The sequence below is a fragment of the Tachysurus fulvidraco genome, chromosome 2 (genome assembly GCF_022655615.1).
Source record: "Tachysurus fulvidraco isolate hzauxx_2018 chromosome 2, HZAU_PFXX_2.0, whole genome shotgun sequence".
Taxonomy (NCBI): domain Eukaryota; kingdom Metazoa; phylum Chordata; class Actinopteri; order Siluriformes; family Bagridae; genus Tachysurus; species Tachysurus fulvidraco.
This window is the reverse complement of record NC_062519.1, coordinates 22060854-22081431: the sequence shown is the minus strand read 5'-3', so window position 1 is coordinate 22081431 and position 20578 is coordinate 22060854. Positions and strand designations below refer to the sequence as shown.

The 20578-nt window shown below is 40.2% G+C and overlaps 1 protein-coding gene across 2 annotated transcripts; it reads right to left on the bottom strand.

The window, feature by feature from the left end:
* Positions 1 to 727: 727 nt before the first annotated feature.
* On the bottom strand, positions 728 to 20546 carry LOC113646126 (calretinin-like). Of its 2 annotated transcripts, XM_027152147.2 has the most exons (12): positions 19934 to 20546; positions 15573 to 15678; positions 14422 to 14498; positions 13498 to 13587; positions 7601 to 7681; positions 6711 to 6767; positions 6545 to 6622; positions 3166 to 3221; positions 2796 to 2835; positions 1988 to 2041; positions 1733 to 1804; positions 728 to 1100 (listed from the first exon to the last, which is right to left on the bottom strand). In XM_027152147.2, exons 1-12 carry the CDS (start codon positions 20042 to 20044, stop codon positions 984 to 986), a joined length of 939 nt encoding a protein of 312 aa, XP_027007948.2. In that variant the 5' UTR covers positions 20045 to 20546; the 3' UTR covers positions 728 to 983. The 2 variants fall into 2 exon arrangements, with proteins under 2 accessions (XP_027007948.2, XP_027007947.2); XM_027152146.2 differs by lacking the exon at positions 19934 to 20546 and having other exon boundaries at positions 729 to 1100; positions 15573 to 15768.
* Between the last annotated feature and the right edge of the window lie 32 nt (positions 20547 to 20578).

Here is a 20578-nt window from a genome sequence, read left to right as displayed (position 1 = left end):
AGAGGGGAGTGAGGGGAGTGACCTCAGTTGAGTGAGGGGAGTGAGGGGAGTGACCTCAGGTGAGTGAGGGGAGTGACCTCAGTTGAGTGAGGGGAGTGAGGGGAGTGACCTCAGGTGAGTGAGGGGAGTGAGGGGAGTGACCTCAGTTGAGTGAGGGGAGTGACCTCAGTTGCGTGAGGGGAGTGACCTCAGTTGCGTGAGGGGAGTGACCTCAGGTGAGTGAGGGGAGTGAGGGGAGTGACCTCAGTTGAGTGAGGTGAGTGAGGGGAGTGACCTCAGGTGAGTGAGGGGAGTGACCTCAGGGGAGTGAGGGGAGTGAGGGGAGTGACCTCAGGTGAGTGAGGGGAGTGACCTCAGGTGAGTGAGGTGAGTGACCTCAGTTGAGTCAGGTGAGTGAGGTCAGTGCTGCCCACCTTGGTGTAGTCCAGCGCTTCACTTTATGCAAACTAAACACACAAGATATAAATGTAAACAAATAAGCTAAAAATCTAAATAATAAATCCTGCATTTTCCTAATATAAAAGAGAGACAAATGTGGGTTCTTTTTTTGTTTGTAATCTCTTTTGTGAACACTGTGGCATAAGAGGAAAAAAGAAGAGGAGTTCAGTGTTTGTCCTCAGATATTTATTACAGTAAACACAGTAAACACAGCACAGCCCAATAGCTGCAGTCTTACAGGAAGGTCAGGGTGAAAGAAACCCTGATAGAGGGGGGGGGAGGGGGGGAGAGAGGGGGGGAGGGGGGAGAGAGGGGGGGGAGAGAGATAGTGAGAGAGCGGGGAGAGAGTAGTAATAGAGTATCAGTGTAACTCAGAACATGGGAAGTGTTTAAATAAAGGAGGAGATTTAGTTCAGATGTAAAGTGATCAAATGTATTTAAATATGCGCAACTTCTCAATGTAGCGGTAAATACATTTGATCAGATGGAACATGCACATGCACCTGCATTTAGTGGGATGGGATGACAGGGTCAAGTGTCAGAGATCAGACAGGGGGATCCTTGCACAGAACGATTTCCAGCTCAGTACGGAAAAGTTTTCCTCCATCAGACAGAGCCATGATGCTCTTCTTCGAGCTGGCCAGGCTACCTGTGTCTGCCTCCTGCTTACACACACACACACACACACACACACACACAACGATGACGGCTGTATGAACTTTCTCCACTCGACATTTATGTTGCCTGGGTGGACTTTCTGCAGTATCTGACACCAGATACCTGCTAGGTTTAGCTGGTGAGCATATCTTCCTTTCTTGTTTATTGACTAGTTAGTTAAATCTGCTCCACATTACAAGTCGTGGCCTAATGGTTAGAGAGTCTGACTTGTAATCCTAAGGTTGTGGGTTCGAGTCTCGGGCCGGCCACGACTGAGGTGCCCTTGAGCAAGGCACCGAACCCCCCAAATGGCTGCCCACTGCTCCGGGTGTGTGTTCACGGTGTGTGTGTGTGTGTGTGTTCACTGCAGTGTGTGTGAACTTTGGATGGGTTAAATGCAGAGAACAAATTCTGAGTATGGGTCACCGTACTTAGCTGTATGTCACGTCACTTCACTTTCATTACAGCACCAGACAGCTGATGATGGAATTCCTAAAGTCTAGATTTCTTCAGATGTTTCCTCACTACCTCACTTCTCATCTACATCATACTAATATCTGCTAGCAGGTTGGCAAGATCTCCACATAATAATTAGTTTCACTAAATCAGAATTTTTTCAGTAAATAGAAAATATTACCATTTTGTGTTTTTGGTACAGATCCTTCAGCAGCGCATCCAGCTCCTGTTCATCAATGTAACCGTTTCCATCCTGAAGCAATAAAACAAGCTGAAGGTGAAGATCTTCAAATGGAAGAATGGATTCAAGTAAAGGGGAGATAAAACTGATATAATCGAGTGGCGTCTCAGAGTCTGAATGCTGCATCGATACGATACATTACTGTGTGATTTACAGTTTGGAAGCCAGCTGAAGAGACAGACGAATATTTCTTACCTTATCGTAGAAAGTGAAGATGTCATCGAACTCATCCAAGGACAGTTTGAAGCTCTAATAAATACAAGAGGATACGTGATGAGTTGTGTGAGGGAGAAAACATCGTCTCAGGTACACAGTCTGATACATTTTTCTGTAACTTAGTGTTTCGTACTGACTCACAGTACTGAATGTTACATAAATCTCCATACAGAAAGTATGTTTTATCTCCATGTCCATCTGGATTTAAGGATTATCTTAATCTTCGGTTATGGAAAGCGCTATAGATTCACTCAGAAGCAGCAGAGACGACATCTCTGCTCTGTCATAATGCTTAATATTTCATTGAACTGCAGAAAGCTGTATGAAATATGGAGAGTGAAAAGCTTTTCAGGTCAAGTTTTGATGTAGATACAGACATGCCACCCCTCCTGAAGTCTTTAAAATTTCATAAGGCGTTCCACTCCAGTTTTGACATCAAACTTCAAAAGCTATGGCCTGAGGAGAAAAATGCTACCTCATTGTGGTGAGTAACACAAAAAGGAAATGCTTCTAGTGGTCTGAGGTGGTTTCTGTGTACCGTGTGTCCAAACCCACACTCACGGTCAGTAGTGCTGTAGAACCTGATGCTGGAGATTTTGGGTTTGATGGCTTCATTAGTCTTGTAGCACCAAAGCAAAACTAATGAAGCAAACATCCAACACCTTCATGCCACAATTACTTTAACTGTTAAAATGATGTCCATGTGATACCCCACTTCCCCTTGTGATGTTCTCAGAGACTGAGAGAAAATTCTGGTCGTGTACAAAAAAATGTGCCGTGTGCTTACCTGGAACTTGAGCAGGAAGTTCTCTTGTACTGGAAGCAGCCTGGAGATAAACGATTATATTTCTTAATAAATGTCCTCAAAGATAGCACAAGATGATAACGTGATATTTAGCTTATTGGTGAAGCTTCTACATTCTTCCCCATGTCTCTCGGTCTGTAGCTGTCTCCTGTGTCCAGAGTTAGTGTGTGTTAATAATCTGGTGAATGTGAAGCTACAGCATTGTTTTGGTTGCAGGCTGTGACACAGGACGAATGAAATAACTGCTAACTGAACACAGGCTCACAGAGTGGAGCAGGTGTTCAACTCCTGTGCAGTCACAATGTAAACAGGAAAAACACACACACACACACACACACACTCAGACTCTCACCTGGCCATCTCAGACAGTCCCAGTTTTCCATCACCGTTCAAATCAAATATCTTCAGCTGCATATGAAACATAACAGGGAATCATTTTACATTGTGTGTGTGTGTGTGTGTGTGTGTGTGTGTGTGTGTGTGTGTGTGTGTGTGTGTGTGTGTGTGTGTGTGTGTGTGTGTATGTTTACTTATACACAAAAGTACTGCTAAATTTGTTTAACAAATACTTTGTTACTTTGTCCTATACTTTGTTATTTAAGACCAAAGCATTTCCTTTATAACAAAGTAACTATATGTCTCCCAAGACTACAACTCCCATGATCCTCAGCACACAACCTCATCACATGACTTCCAGTCAAGCTCCTACCAGCCTTTTACATTCACCTGAGTTCTGTAAACCTGTTTACAAACCTTGTCATCACCCTGGACTGATTAGTGTTCTAGGTGTTTCTACTGTGCAGCTGGTTAAGGTGCTAATAGGAGATCATCTGTCTGGATCAGTAAACATTCTTTGGTTCATGTGGTTGGATTTTGTTTGGCTGGAGATTCCAGTTACGCTGAAGAGAGGTATGTTCATTCAGGTTTCTGTTGTTTCATGGCAGCGGTGGTGGCGATATCTCACTCATGTGGGTGTACCGTTTGAATTGCATCTAAATTTGAGTCTTTTATTAGATGCGTGTTCTGAGATGAAGGAACAGGTAAAGCAAAGCAAATGGCATACTTTACTACTGTACATCACTTGCCCCAGTTTGGAATAATCACATGACCAGGATGTTGTTGTTGATGTGGATGTTATTGTTGTTTGTGATTTATAGTAAAGTGATTTTTGAATGTTCTGTACATGAGAGTTTTTGCATGCAGCAGGTTCACAGGAAGGTTGCAAGTAGTGCTTCTCTTGCCCCTGCATGTTGTACTGTACTGTACTGTACTTGATCAACTCCTTGTTTTTCTCTTCAATAAAGATGAGCCTCTGACACGGCTGGAGATCTGGTTCAAGTAAGAATCCGGTAGATATAAAAGTGAAGCCACAGAAGTGTTTCTTGTGTCAATCATATTTGTTGTAGGGTGTGTGAGGTTTCAGCTGACCTTACATTTACATTCACATTTACATTTACATTTACATTTATGATATTCAGCAGATGTCCTCATCCAGGGTGACTTGACCAAATTGCTATGAAGTATCAAACCATGATTACATCACTGGTTCCTTGGTAACTGACTAAGAAGCAGGCCTTCAGCTAAAACAAATTTAAAAAAATAAATAAGAAGTGCTAGTTTAGGTAGTTTTCGGGAAGATGTAGGTCTTTACACATCATCTGAAGACAGCCAGTGACTCGACTGTTCATTCCACCACCTCGGGGATCAGAGGAGAGGCTCGATCTATCCTGAGACATGGTGGGACGAGCAGTGTGCAGTGTGAGGAGCATCAGCCTTGACCAAATAATGTCCCATTATTAGTGATACAGCACTTTTTCATTGAGGTTTTCAGTGATGAAAGGCCCCTACAACATCCCTCAACATCACCTAGTAAGTCAATTCAATTTTATTAAATTTATCTGTATATCGCTTTTAACAATGGACATTGTCTTAAAGCTGCTTTACAAAATTATAGAAACTGACAAAAATTTGGAATTTTAAAATTAAGTTACTTATTTATTAATAACATTTAAACCTAGTAGCTGCTGGTGTCGAGGCTCAAAGGGTTCACTGACAATTACTTTCACAATCATGGTCCAAATGGAAAGATAAGGTGAATTATAAATGCCAGGCAGAGACTCCGAGCTTCTGGGATGTATAGTTGCATTAATCTGGAACCTCAGTGATTAAATTGCTTAGTATATATTTTAAAAAAAAAACTGTGGTTCTGAATATGTCTTATCTTGATATGTTTGACTTTGAATTCTGGGTGACTGTCCAGTGTCACCCAAATGAGGATGAGGTTCCCTTCTGAGTCTGGTTCCTCTCAAGGTTTCTTCCTCATATCATCTCAGGGAGATTTTCATTTCCACTGTAACCTCAGGCTTGTTCATTAGGTATGTTAGAGATAAATATTTGTAAAGCTGCTTTGAGATGATCTCCATTGTTAAAAGCACTATACAAATAAATTAAATTGAATTGTAATACTACTAAAAATGGACTACAACTTAAGGAATCAACTACTGTACACTGTGCAATTATGTATCTGTTAACCGATGGGTTGGTATGGGTATGTAATAGATGGGTTGGGATGGGTATGGGTGAAGTAATGGATGGAATGTGTATGGGAATAGGTATGGTAATGGATGGGATAGGTATGAATATGGTAACCGATGGATGGGTATAGGTATGGGGATGGGGAAGGGGATCTGGATGGTAATGGATGGGATGGTATGGGTATATGTATGGATGGGATGGGAATGGATGGGTTGAGATAGATGGGTTGGGGATGGGATGTTGATGGGTATGGGTAGGGTAATGAATGGGATGTGGATAGGGATGGGGATGGTAATGTTAATGTTAATAGATGGTATGGGTATGGTATGGTAATGTTAATGGATGGTAATGGATTTGATTTGAATCTACCATATGAAACCCCATTAAATACAATGAGAGAGATTTATGTTTGTGGTGTTAAATATGAAGGGTATAAAGGTGTGTGTGTGTGTGTGTGTGTGTGTGTGTGTGTGTGTGTGTGTGTGTGTGTGTGTGTGTGTGTGTGTGTGTGTGTGTGTGTGTGTGTGTACTTACAATAGTCTGTGTGTACTCATTCATCTTTTTGTCATCATAGTGTCTGTTCGTTTTCTTCAAGAGGTCAAATAAAAAATTTTTTGAAATACTACTAAAAATGGACTACAACTTAAGGAATCAACTACTGTACACTGTGCAATTATGTATCTGTTAACCGATGGGTTGGTATGGGTATGTAATAGATGGGTTGGGATGGGTATGGGTGAAGTAATGGATGGAATGTGTATGGGAATAGGTATGGTAATGGATGGGATAGGTATGAATATGGTAACCGATGGATGGGTATAGGTATGGGGATGGGGAAGGGGATCTGGATGGTAATGGATGGGATGGTATGGGTATATGTATGGATGGGATGGGAATGGATGGGTTGAGATAGATGGGTTGGGGATGGGATGTTGATGGGTATGGGTAGGGTAATGAATGGGATGTGGATAGGGATGGGGATGGTAATGTTAATGTTAATAGATGGTATGGGTATGGTATGGTAATGTTAATGGATGGTAATGGATTTGATTTGAATCTACCATATGAAACCCCATTAAATACAATGAGAGAGATTTATGTTTGTGGTGTTAAATATGAAGGGTATAAAGGTGTGTGTGTGTGTGTGTGTGTGTGTGTGTGTGTGTGTGTGTGTGTGTGTGTGTGTGTGTACTTACAATAGTCTGTGTGTACTCATTCATCTTTTTGTCATCATAGTGTCTGTTCGTTTTCTTCAAGAGGTCAAATAAAAAATTCTTTGAAATATAATAAAAAAAACAGTTTAATAGTGTGTACCACAGATTTATTTATAAAATCTGTTTATTATTTCTATTTATTATTTACCTTTAGTTCGTTTGACTCAATAAATCCACTGCGGTCCGTGTCGTATTTCCTCCACGCCTATGAAATGAAAAACACAATTCTGAAATATATTTAATTTTTTATTTGTAATTGTTGATTATTTTGTTAGGTTGTGTTATTTGCACTTTTAATTAAATCAAACTTAATATTTATATCATTTATTTGATATATTCTTAATGTAGAAATACTGTAACAGTGACGAAAATGTGTCTTAATACTGTAACAGTGATGAACATGTGACGAAATACTGTAACAGTGACGAAAAGTAGCATAATTACATTATGAGTCGTTGCTCCTTTATGTTTCTGCAGTCCACATGCTACACAGCAGCCACATTTTGTTGCTTTGCATTATTTAAAATGTCTGCTTGTTTTACCAAATGCATGCACGCACACTCTCTCTCTCTCTCTCTCTCTCTCTCTGTGTGTGTGTGTGTGTGTGTGTGTGTGTGTGTGTGTGTGTGTGTGTGTGTGTGTGTGTGTGTGTGTGTGTGTGTGTGTGTGTGTGTGTCTCTGTGTGTGTGTGTGTGTCTCTGTGTGTGTGTGTGTGTCTCTGTGTGTGTGTGTGTGTCTCTGTGTGTGTGTGTGTGTCTCTGTGTGTGTGTGTGTGTCTCTGTGTGTGTCTCTGTGTGTTGCAGGCTATTAACTATGAATGACATTCTTTAAATAGAGCTCTCATGATCACACACAAACACAGCTGACGAAGCATTATTTCTATATGGTAAGGCAACACTGCACTAAAACACTGTGTGTGTGTGTGTGTGTGTGTGTGTGTGTGTGTGTGTGTGTGTGTGTGTGTGTGTGTGTGTGTGTGTGTGTGTGTGTGTGTGTGTGTGTGTGTGTGTGTGTGTGTGTGTGTGCTGAATGGAGTACCGTCATGAACTCAATGCTGGATCCCAAGAACTGTCTGAAACATAGCAGAAAGTTCTCTTCAGTAGGCAGGACCTGAGCCACCTGAAAGAAAGAGACAAGAGACTAAGAGCCTGGAGTCACTACAGACTCCAATGATACCCTACTGAAGGTCTGAGAGAGAGATTTTTTTACAGTATTATTACCTCTGGGTGACACTGTTTTGAGATGCTGCTTCAAACAGTATATATGACATAGTATTCAGGACATCGTACCTGGCCACATAATACCACATACATAAAAGATTTTTATTTATTTTATTTTATTTTTACTGTAGCATGTGCTTTAAGATGTTATACTTAAATACTCATTATAACAGGGGAAGTCGTGGCCTAATGGTTAGAGAGTTTGACTGCTTACCCTAAGGTTGGGGGTTTGAGTCTCGGGCCGGCCACGACTGAGGTGCCCTTGAGCAAGGCACCTAATCACCCACACTCCCCTCCCCCAACTGCTCCCCGGGTGCCGCAGCATGAATGGCTGCCCACTGCTCCGGGTGTGTGTTCACGGTGTGTGTTCACTGCTGTGTGTGTGCACTTTGGATGGGTTAAATGCAGAGAACAAATTCTGAGTATGGGTCACCGTACTTATCTGTATGTCACGTCACTTTCACTGTTACTATCACTTACAGTTTTGACATGGGGTGAAAGTAAGTGGATGTGATTTGGTCTAATGAAAGCTTGGAGAAACATCTCTGACACAGGATAAGTTTAATTAGCACATTAGCAGGATTTAAGACACTAAATTAAAGCAGGATCAAAGCTGATTTTTATATTTAAAATAATAAAACACACACACACACACACACACACACACACACACACACACACACACACACACACAAATCCGCCTTCATGCCTTCTACAGCCCAAAGCATCGCCAAATCTAGCTGCTTGGCCCCGAGCATCCTTCAGACACATCCTCCACAGCACACTGTAGTCTTCCATGACAGAAACACATTTCATGCCCCTTGTTATCTCTTTCCCTCCTATTGAAAATCCAAAGCACCACAGTCCACTTAACCCTCAGTTCTGTTACTTTTTCAACAGAATTAAAATGTTTATTAGAAGAAAAAAATTCTCAGTCTATTTATCACAGTGATGATCAGTGTAAACACCGCTATTAAAAATAAAGTCAAAACCCAAAATATTCCAATCATATTTTTATATCAGAAACTGCCGAGGATATTTTTCTACCAAGAGTAGAAAGATTACAATCAGGTCGTTTTAACTTAGAATGTTAGGTTAAGTTTTGTATAGAACTGTAGTGATGAGACAAGATGGAGATGGATCATCAGGGTGGTTTCCTAGGGAGGAGGTTTCCATTTGCCCATTTCCTGCTACATTGCACTTATGCTTTGACTGTTTTTGCCTCTACTTAATGATAGAATTATAATTACTAATGTACTGTGCCACCAGGGCAAATTCCTTCCATAGCTAGCAGAGATCTCATGTTATAGTAAGGCTTCATACCACTTTATGCTAAAGGTGAGATCCACTCAAGTGCTAATAGTGATTTAAATTAGGAATAACTTGATTTAAAATGTGTGGATTCTGTTTTCTGTTTTCTGTTGATAATACTGTACTCACTTGAGAATCAGAATCAGTCAACAATAATCCTGATCGTAGTTGAGGCCTAAGCACCTTGAGTTTTAAACTGTTTGCTTTTATAGCCTGAAATTTCCAGAGAAACTGGTGATTCGTCAGTTTGCTCACTAATCCCAAGTTCGTTTGTTTATACTGTACTCAAAACTAGTGCCTAAACCTGTTAGTGTTTAGACTGAACCCTCTCTTGGTGATGATGTGTTTGTTATTTTACATAACTTAATACATTGGTTTCTCTTTCACACATTAATTTTTCCTTCATTTCATTCTTCTCCCTTGTTCTAGAGAAGGTCTCAGAGTGCAGATTTTTTTCTGCTTGGAAAGCAAACATGAAACTGAATCTCTTCTCTGATCACATAAACATTACAACAAGGTGAAAAGTCTTTCTTCACATATACCAACTTTAGAAGTTGGGGTCAGAGCACAGGGTCTGCCATGATACTGCACCTTTGGAGTAGAGAAAGTTAAGGGCCTTGCTCAAGGGCCCAACAGTGGTAGCTTGGCAGTGCTGGGGATTGAACCCTGATCCTGTTCAAACTAAGAGAACATTGGTGCATTTCCTGAACAGACAATCAGGTTCATATACTTCACATATCTTTTCCACAGTGCTGCTCACTTTATACAGAAATACCCAGCACTCTCCCTTACTGATGACGTCACTCCACAAAATCAAATTTGTCAAATTTCAAATTCAGGAATTCTTCTGGTGATGCAAAACAAACGTTTGCTCAGAGTTGCTCCCCAGTGGCTCGGAGAACACATATGGCTCTCAATGTACTTACAGCAAGGACGAAGGTCCAGCAGAGAAAAGCAGACTGTATTGTATGAGATAGTTGATGTAGATATTGTTCATGGTGTAATTATCAAAGACACTCAAATCCTTGTTTGTACCAACAGATTACAGATGCAGTGCAGGACATTTGCTTCACATTTACATTTACGTTACTAAAGTATTAACCTTTCCTGCACCATAATGCTCAGATAAACCAGAGATATCAGAATCACACTTAAAGGTTAGGCGTTTAACAGCAGTTCTTTTAATCCTCTACACAATCACATTATTAGTCTCAAATCATGTACAATCTCAATCTGAGTATAATCTCAGCAAAATGTGGCACAAAGCCATATGTCACACGGGCTGCCGAACATTCTTGCATGTTCTTGTAGGAAGTTATCGCTTTCAACAACACAGCAGTGATGAATGTTCCACTCTGGGTTAAGTGATTTAAAACTCTGAGATATTAGTGTAGACCATATGAGATAAACAACTGAGTCTTCGACTGAAATCACTTCAAACACATTACTGCTTTTTCCCTTCCCAGTTTCTGCTGTGTTGCTCCCAGACCAGGAGGTCCAGTGGCCTGGAAATCAGGGCTGGTGTCCGCCTGAGTAAACTAATCCCCTTAATCCTCTAAGGAGATTTTACAGTGCTTAGTGAAATATGTTGTTATGCTTTACAACATTTCCAGGCTCTGATCAGATATCATACACTGCCTTATCCTTTTTCCATATTTGCCTTTTCCTTCTTTCCTCCTCACTTATCTCACTTAAATACATTTCTTTTTATCTTTCTCTTAAGTTTGTTAAAATCGTTTCATGTCCTGGAGAAGATTTGATAAGCAAAGGATTAGTCAAAGGGAAGAAATTAACGTTCGTAGCTTTGACTGTATACAGTTATGTGGCTAGCTTGTTGGCTTGATGACTCTGTTCTCTAGTTAGCTTGTTCATAACATAACTTATATTAGCTACAATAATTTATTGAAATCCTCCAAATAAATCTGTTGCAGATTCTACTGTTTATATTCTATTTCCTTTCATGTCGTCCCACTGATATATCCTGATGACAGTGTTAAAGCTAGCTGGTGTACAGAGAGCTAACATGTCATCGTTAGCATTTGTTATGTAAATACATGGTAATTTAATTGTTAAATCTTGAGTGAGATATCTATTTTACCTTCCTCTATTACAATTATACACATATACTGTGTTGAAATTACAAACTTGGCACATTGATTTTTGTCTATTTTGGAACAACTGTGTAATATATTTTGAATACAAAGCATGAGATGTAATTGAAACACATTCATTTTTATGTGTAAATATGCCGTCAAGTCCTAGTACCTTCAAACAATCGAGAGTGTGATGTCTGTTCTGTGGGTTTGTTTTAGCGACTGATTCAGATGGTGGAACATGAGCGCTGCATGTCTTTGAACAGTCTGAGGCTTGGCCTGGATTCTGCCTCACTTATGAAACCCTCTGGATAAATATGTGTAACAGATGAATAATTGAATGTATGCAGTGTTTAAATGTATGTGTGCAGGCGGTGTCAGAAATGTTTACCACAAAATCATCCATGTGGAACTTGGGAGATGAAGGAAAAACAGGGAAGTGGAGCGAGATATGCGATCTCTTTCTGGATTAGTGGGTCTTGTTTTTGAGCATCAGCAACCTCTCATCTGTCCTCTTGCTGTTTAATATCTGAGTGAGCTTTAACCACTGACCCCAATTTCCATACTGGAATAAAAAGCTTTTAATCCAGGCACAGTGTCAAGGAGACTCTCTGTACAGGGAATCATTACTGGGTTTCACTTTATGCCTATAAGCAGCTCTTTGGCCTTAGTGGTCCATAGTGATGTTTTGGGACAGTAACTGAATAGAATCTTGTAAATTTCTACATCTGTGGGAGTGCTGTCCTATACCCATCCTCCATCCATCCAGTCGATTCCTTCCTACCTTCCTTCCAGAACTTTGTGGACTGGTGCAATTGTAGCTGCCTCCAGTTAAAAAACAAAGAACTGGTGGTGGATTTCCGAAGGCACAAACAAACTTAGTTACCCCCAGTGATCATTCAGGGAAAGTACATTGTGAGAGTGGACTCATACAAATATCAGTTCATCTGATCAGCAAACTGGATTGGACAGACAATACTGAGACAATCTATAAGAAACGACAGAGCAGACTTTTTCTGCTGAGGAGACTAATGTCTTTTGGAATGCAGGGAGAGCTACTTGAATAGCTTTTTTGACTCTGTGGTGGCCTCAGCCATATTCTATGGTGTGGTCTGCTGGTGCAGCAGCATCTCTACTGCAGAAAGGAAGAGACTGGACAAGCTGATCAGGAAGGCCAGCTCAGTCCTGGGGATTCCTCTGGACACTGTACAGGCGGTGGGAGAAAGGACGACAGTAGCAAAACTATCATCATTGCTGGAGAACGACTCTCACCCCCTGTATGAAACGGTGTCATCTCTGAGCAGCTCCTTCAGTGACAGACTGTTACATCCTAAGTGTCTGAAGGAGCGATACAGATGGTCCTTTATCCCTGCTGCTATTAGACTTTACATTCAAAGCTGCTCCCAGTGAACCAGTCACCATAATTTACATAATGATAACGTTATATATATATATACGTATATATATATATATATATATATATATATATATATATATTGTGTGTGTGTGGTTATGGGATGGATAATTAGGAGAGATAATTTAGACGGATAATCGGTCAGAGGAGTTCTGTCCCAATTCATTTTGGCTAAGTGGTTAATTATCACCCCAGGGAATTCGCTAACTGAAAATTTAACAGACTTAGCTTACTAGTTTGCTTGCATGCTAACGTTAAATAGGCCACGTTCTTATTGAGGAGAGATCTAAAATGTTTAGCTAGCTAAATCTGCTTCAGATTACAAATAAGTTTACGCCGTCTGTCAGTGCCACAATGTTCTCTAACTGTAAGACATTACAGCATGAACATGCCAACAAGCAACAAAGCTGTGAGCATAAAGAGACATCTTCAGAGTATTAACACTCAGAACACTCAGAGTTTCCATGAGATATCAATCAGTCAAATTCCTAAATCAATCTCCTGATTGATTGATCGATTGGTCAAATTATATCCAAGTGTGTTATTGCTAGTCGCTGCTGTGTATGTCGTCTGGTTAGAAACCACAGAAGGGATCAATTAGACATTCAATCAAAGAGACATTTAGTAATTTACTACATTACATATTAAAGCTTCAATATAACAATGTATCAGTACACTATGTAATACAAACAAATTAGCATGTACATGTAGCCTGGGGTTTTGGGGGACGTTCTGTTTGTCTATAAAGAAATCTCAACATCATCTGGTGTTCACTGGTAATCAAAGATCTGCTTCATATTCATATTTATTTCATATACACAGGTATGATCACCTTTTTTACTGTACAAGATTTAGATTGTTTCTTAGAAAATAATATAAATGATGATGATGATGTACCTCTGACATCTCGATCTTTCTCTCAGCATTTTTCTCAATTTTCTTCATGAACTCTTGCGTCTTCTCTTTTAAAGCTCCATTCGCAGAATCCTTAAAAACACAAACACAAATATGAAGGATGGCACTGGAAAGCGTTGTGCAGTAAAACTATCAAATGCGATCAGAGTTTTATTATCCAACTGATGATCATTTTATTGTCCATCCAGTTTCTGTAGGGCTTATCTTACACAGTAGGAAGTACACCTGAAGTACCAGGAGATATCCTGAACAGGGTACCGACCCATCAGAGGGCACACACAAACACACTTTCTGGACAATTTAGAGATGACAATCTAAACAGTCTAAAGCACAGGTCTTTGGGCTGGTGAAGGAAACCAGAGAACCCACAGGAAACCTCTGAAGCACAGGGAGAACATATATCTACACCCACACACACACACACACACACACACACACACACACACACACACAGGGAAGAGGTAGGAATTGAATCCTGGAGGTGTGAGGCGTATGTGCTAATCGCTAAGCCACAGTGAGGGTAGAACTCTGGGAACTTGGGCTGGATTTCTTGACAACTTCTAGCTGAATAAATGTGGAGATCTAGAGATTGATGAGGAGGTAGAATGAACTTCGAATGGTCCTCTTTCCAGGTAACACTTATTTCAAAACCCCATGGTGGCTGCTAGCGCAGTTTTTAACTCTGCATCATTCACATGTCCATTTTTATAGACAGCATTGAGCCATACTAAACTATGTAAGCAAGTGGGTTTGAGATATGATGCATCTCAACATGGTGTTGATTGAAGTCCGATGCTACTGAAGCTATAACTCAGGAAACAAGTTCATGGTGAAGGATACAGTATGTGAGATGTGTGGATTTCATTTGCTTTCCTGTGTGTTAAATGTGTGCTGCTCAGTACTTACCATGTTGGTTCCCCTCAGCACTGCCTCCAACTCCTTGAAAAAACTCCCCAGTTCCTTTCCTTCAATCCAGCCATTTCCTAGGAAGCATCAGGAAAGATGAACGTTTATATTTCTCACCAAAGAGAAGTATCACAATCTTTCTTCTTCCTTAGTGGGCATTCCAATATATGATTTCCTTTTGGAATAACTCGTGTATAAAATATGAATATATTTATATATTCACAGAATGCTGAACTTGGTCAACATTTTGTTTACTGGAGATTCATAATAATAATAATTTCCCAATAACTGTGAAGAAATCCTCAGGCGCACCATTAATAGACTCACCATTTACTATGGCTCTAGGAAGGGAGAGAGAGAGGGAGAGACTGTGTGTGTGTGTGTGTGTGTGTGTGTGTGTGTGTGTGTGTGTGTGTGTGTGTGTGTGTGTGTGTGTGTGTGTGTGTGTGAAAAAGATGTGTACAGATTTATACCAGTGTGAGGATTTCCTGTCATTCATTTTACTTTGGTTTAAGAATGAACTGTGTAAGAAATGACTCGAAAATAAATAAAAAATAATAAAGTTTTTTTGCTAACATGGATGATGGACTATCACATGTATAATCACATGTAACATGAATAGATATTTCATCTCCCACTCTTAGTCCCTCGGGCATGTCCCTGTATCAGAGCAATGTGCAAAATCAGCATACAGAGAGATAAAGTTGTTTAATAAAAATTAATAAGCATAAAAATGATCCTTTCTCTAAAATATGACCGATAACCTTTTATTCTAATCAAAGGGCATTTAAATTAATTTAAGTTGCCTAGAATTATTTTATATTAAGGTCAACCCCATAGTGAGGAAAACATTCTCAGTGTTTCTATATGTGAATTTTACATAATAAAATGGTATTAAAATTAAGAAGAAGAAACAATTCTGTTTGGTTATTTATTTATTTATTGACTTTTTGATAAGACTATATTTAATTGTGTTTTTTGATTTTTACAATTTTGTCATTATTCTCAGAATAATAGCATAGATGCTGCTTTGAGGTAATCAGTTTCATAATTCTTATAAACCAATAATTCTTGGTTTATTTTTTTGTTTCATTTTCAGTATCATATTAAATATTATTGATTTTGTAAGTCCTGGATGCTGCCTAACTCACCGTGGTGGTCGTAGCGTTCCCACACGCTGATGAAGTGCTCAGTGGTTACTTCAGCCAGGTGCAGGTGCTGTGGGTTGACTGCCATCACTTGAACTTTCTCTTCTTCCTGGAGATGAGATAATTCCTCTATTCTTTCAGTCACTTTGCACAACCAGAGTGTGTACTGCTCTGACAGGGACAGAAGCTTATAACCCTCATACCTCCTCCTCTTCTTCCTCCTCCTCTTCCTCCCCCCACAGTGGAAACACCCCCCTCCCTTTGCCTCATTTTTGTTTCTATCAGATTAGGCAGTTAAACATGAAGTTAATTCATATAAAGAATGCTTGTTATAGCAGTTTTAAATGAATGAACCCTCAGGTCTGAGTTTTGACTCATTCATTCATTAGACAGTTAGTGTATTAAATCTGTCTGCTTTCCTATCTGCACAAACCTAGCTCCATCAGGGTTCATAATTAACACTAAAACAAAACAGAACAATTCTACTAAAGGTGTGGTCTCTGCTGCTCCCTGTCCAGTGAAACAGGTGTGGCCTCTGTGCCTGTCAGTCAAATGGAAGTGTGGTCTCTTTCTTTAGTGTATGAGTGACTTTGTTTCTGTTACTAAGGTGGAGGCATGGCATCTTTTTCTGTTACTATAGTTTGAGGCGTGGCGATTATTTCTGTTGCTATGTTGAAGGCGTGGCATTTATTTCTGTTGCTATAGTGGAGGTGTGGCGTTTATTTCTGTTGCTATAGTGGAGGTGTGGCGTTTATTTCTGTTGCTATAGTGGAGGCGTGGCGTTTATTTCTGTTGCTATAGTGGAGGCGTGGCGTTTATTTCTGTTGCTATAGTGGAGGCGTGGCGTTTATTTCTGTTGATATAGTGGGGCGTTTATTTCTGTTACTTACAGTAAGTGTAGGCATGGCTTCTGTTTCTGTTACTATAGGTAGAGGCGTGGCATTTATTTCTGTTACTATAGTGGAGGCGTGGCATCTATTTCTGTCACTTTAGGTGGAGGTGTGGTGTCAATTCCTGTTATCTCAGGTGGAGGCATGGTGTCTATTTTTGTTACTATAGTAGAGGCATTTCCATTACATTAGTGGAGGTAATTATTCTTTTCATATCTAAAAAACCAAAGCAGCACAAACGAAAATTTTTGCACCACAAACCAGCACAATTGGAGTACAAATGAACAAGACTATTTTGCTGACGTTTTGCATTGGGTGGGGGCCAACTTCACGCTGGTGTGGAGGTGTGGTGTTAATTTCTGTTACTTTAGGTACAGCCATGGCATTCTGTTACTTTAGTGTAGGCAAGGTATCTATTTCTGTTTCTATATTGGAGACATATCATCTATTCCTGTTACTTTAGGTGGAGGCATGGTGTCTATTTCTGTTACTTTGGGTGGAGGTGTGGTGGTTATTTCTGTCACTTTAAGAGGAGGTGTGGTGTCTTTCTGTTACTTTAGGTGGAGGTGTGGTATTTTTTGTTACTTTAGGTGTAGGCATGGCATCTATTTCTGTTACTTTAGGTGGAGGCATGGTATCTATTTCTGTTACTTTAGGTGTAGGCATGGCATCTATTTCTGTTACTTTAGGTGGAGGCATGGTATCTATTTCTGTTACTTTAGGTGGAGGCGTGGTGTCTATTTCTCTTACGTTAGGTGGAGGCGTGGTGTCAATTCCTGTTACTTTAGGTGGAGGTGTGGTGTCTATTTCTGTTACTTTAGGTGGAGGTGTGGTGTCTATTTCTGTTACTTTAGGTGGAGGCGTGGTGTCTATTTCTCTTACGTTAGGTGGAGGCGTGGTGTCAATTCCTGTTACTTTAGGTGGAGGCATGGTGTCTATTTCTGTTACTTTAGGTGGAGGCGTGGTGTCAATTCCTGTTAATTTAGGTGGAGGCATGGTGTCTATTTCTGTTATGTTAGGTGGAGGCGTGGTGTCTATATCTCTTACGTTAGGGGGAGGCGTGGTGTCAATTCCTGTTACTTTAGGTGGAGGCATGGTGTCTATTTCTGTTATGTTAGGTGTAGGTGTGGTGTCTATTTCTGTTACTTTAGGTGGAGGCATGGTGTCAATTCCTGTTATTTCACGTGGAGGCATGGTGTCTATTTTTGTTAATATAGCGTTCAGCGTCAGTTCAGGCAGGCCACATAGTCAAGCTCGGCTATCAGCTGATGTCAATTTTCTAACCCCGCCCATCAGCTGATCTGATTCCTAAGCGCGCTATTGGTTGCTTTCAAACAGGGCGCCCTATTTAAATGCTTTTTTCAGTCTGTCTGCTTGGCTGTTTCCTCTGCATTGCTGCAACCCATGTCCTCCCCTAGCTCCTCCTTGGAACTGTGTGTTTAACTTAATCAGTGTCATTCTGTTGTCACTGATTCAGGCTCTGTTCTAAATGGGGGGGATTTTGTCTGGCTGCTTTCCCAGTTAAATGGGAGATTGTCCCCACATGAAGCTGCTGCTGTTCCCTGACCAGCTTTCATGGAGCTCATGAAAAGGATGGGGAATTCAGAACAGAGCCATACCCACAAATGTAAAATTTATAAGCTTACAAATAAAAAATTTTAAATATGTCAAAGAATTGTCTTTATTTTGACTCAAGTGGTCCTGACTGAACTATAGTAGAGGCATGGTGTTTATTTCTGTTACATTAGTGGAGGTGTGGTGTTAATTTCTGCTACTATAGTGGAGGTGTGGTGTCTATTACTGTTTCTTCAGGTACAGCCGTAGCATCTATTTCTGTTACTTTAGGTGGAGGTGTGGCATTTATTTCTGTTACTTTAGGTGGAGGCTTGGTGTCTATTTCTGTTACTTTAGGTGGAGGTGTGGTGTTAATTTTTGTTACTATAGTGGAGGTGTGGTGTCTATTTCTGTTACTTTAGGTGGAGCAGTGGCATCTTTTTATGTTACTTTAGGTGGAGGTGTGGTATCTTTCTGTTACTTTAGGTGGAGGTGTGGTATTTTTTTCTGTTACTTTAGGTGTAGGCGTGGCATCTGTTTCTGTTACTTTAGGTGGAGGCATGGTATCTATTTGTGTTTCTTTAGGTGGCGGCGTGGTGTCAATTCCTGTTACTATAATGGAGGCGTGGCCTCTATTTCTGTTACTTTAGGTGGAGGCATTGCATCTCTTTCTGTTACTTTAGGTGGAGGCATGGTGTCTATTTCTGTTACTTTAGGTGGAGGCATGGTATCTATTTGTGTTTCTTTAGGTGGCGGCGTGGTGTCAATTCCTGTTACTATAATGGAGGCGTGGCCTCTATTTCTGTTACTTTAGGTGGAGGCATTGCATCTCTTTCTGTTACTTTAGGTGGAGGCATGGTGTCTATTTCTGTTACTTTAGGTGGAGGCGTGGTGTCTATTTCTGTTACGTTAGGTGGAGGCGTGGTGTCTATTTCTGTTACTTTAGGTGGAGGCATGGTGTCTATTTTTGTTACTATAGTAGAGGCATGGTGTTTATTTCTGTTACATTAGTGGAGGTGTGGTGTCTATTTCTGTTTCTTTAGGTACAGCGCTGGCATCTATTTCTGTTACTATAGTGGCAGCGTGGTGTCTATTTCTGTTACTTTAGGTGGAGGCATGGTGTCTATTTATTTGGCTTTATTTATTTTATGAGGTGTGGCTTCTAAACCTGTCACACTTGTGGAGGCGTGGCTTCTACATTGATTACTTAAGTGGAGGCGTGGCTTCTACAACTGTCAAAATAATGGAGGCGAGGCTTCTACATCTATTACTTAAGTGGAGGTGTGTTGTACAGTTAGTCAGCATGGTGATTCCCTGGATCACTGGTTCAAAATTCAAGATTTTTATTTGTCACATACACAATTATATATAGCATAGGTTCCTCCCCGAGCTTGTGTCTGTGTGAAATGTCACGTTTTCCACGTGTGGATTTTCTCTTGAGTTCTCCAGTGTCCTCTCACCTCCCCACGACATACTGTATGTTTAATTTGCCCTGTGTGTGAAAGTGTGTGTGAATATGTTTGCATGGTGCTTTGTGAGTGACTAATGTACCATTAAGGGTCCAGCCTTACAGAAGACCCGTGAGTCTTTTATTTGCTCATTTAGACAAAGGCTAATGTAGCAAACTAGAAATAGAAGCCTATTGTTAACTGATTATCATTAAGTACACTTCAAGTTTCCTCCTCTTCCTCATCCTCCTTCTTTTTCTTCTACTATATTTGATAGATAAATATCTTTGCAACCAAACAGAACTTTTCTATTCCCGGTTTAGATCTTAGCTATGCTAGTTCATTTAGCTTCACTGTGGGTGCTATCTAACGGCTCTTCCAGTTTTCCTCCTTTAATTCCAAACACACTACTGCCCCCTACTGCTATTATAAGTTATTTCACTGTCCTCAGTAAACTGGGTTCTGTACTTACAGAGAAGAGATGTAGCAGGAGGCATAAAGTCAAATCCTGCAGTAAATAATTATCACTCAGATGATAACGCCAGCTAATTTCAACATTTTTTTTTTTAAAGTATCGTTTCATTTTTGGTCCTTAACATGTCCAGGTCTGACAGGTAATAAAACAATGTTAACGAATGCAGTTATGAATCTGTGTCATTAGCAGTTTTATTTATACAAACAGGTCGATAGTGAGATGCTGCAAGAAGTCCAATTAGTGCCTTTACAGTCAACAGCTTACTCAACACGCCTAATGAGTGTTTATTTTTATTTGCTTGATGTGCTCAAGACCATCTCAGATTTAATTACATGAAGCCAGACAACAATTACAAAATGCTCCTTTTCAATCTGCCGAAGTCTTGTGTTTGTTTTTGTTCTATAAGAAATTAATCCTTAAATCCATTAATTAAAATGTATAATATGCCAAGTCATTGTCTTTTACCTCGGCAATTATGAGTGATTTACCAAATGACATGGCATCTCATTTAACATTTAATTGGATCATTCTGTCAGACAAAACTGTCAGATTAGATGAGATCAATGGTGCAGATTCGCGTGTCAGCAGTGTGTGTGTGTGTGTGTGTGCACACACGCAGAGATATATACACACAGTATATAC

Excerpts from the sequence above, each read along its gene's own strand:
- LOC113646126 (XM_027152147.2), bottom strand. The coding sequence starts at position 20,044 with ATGAAACGATACTTTAAAAAAAAAAATGTTGAAATTAGCTGGCGTTAT. Across the intron at positions 13,588-14,421 it reads TGCTGAGGGGAACCAACATG|GATTCTGCGAATGGAGCTTT; the intron begins GTAAGTACTGAG and ends TGTGTTTTTAAG. Across the intron at positions 1,805-1,987 it reads TCTTCACTTTCTACGATAAG|GATGGAAACGGTTACATTGA; the intron begins GTAAGAAATATT and ends TTATTGCTTCAG.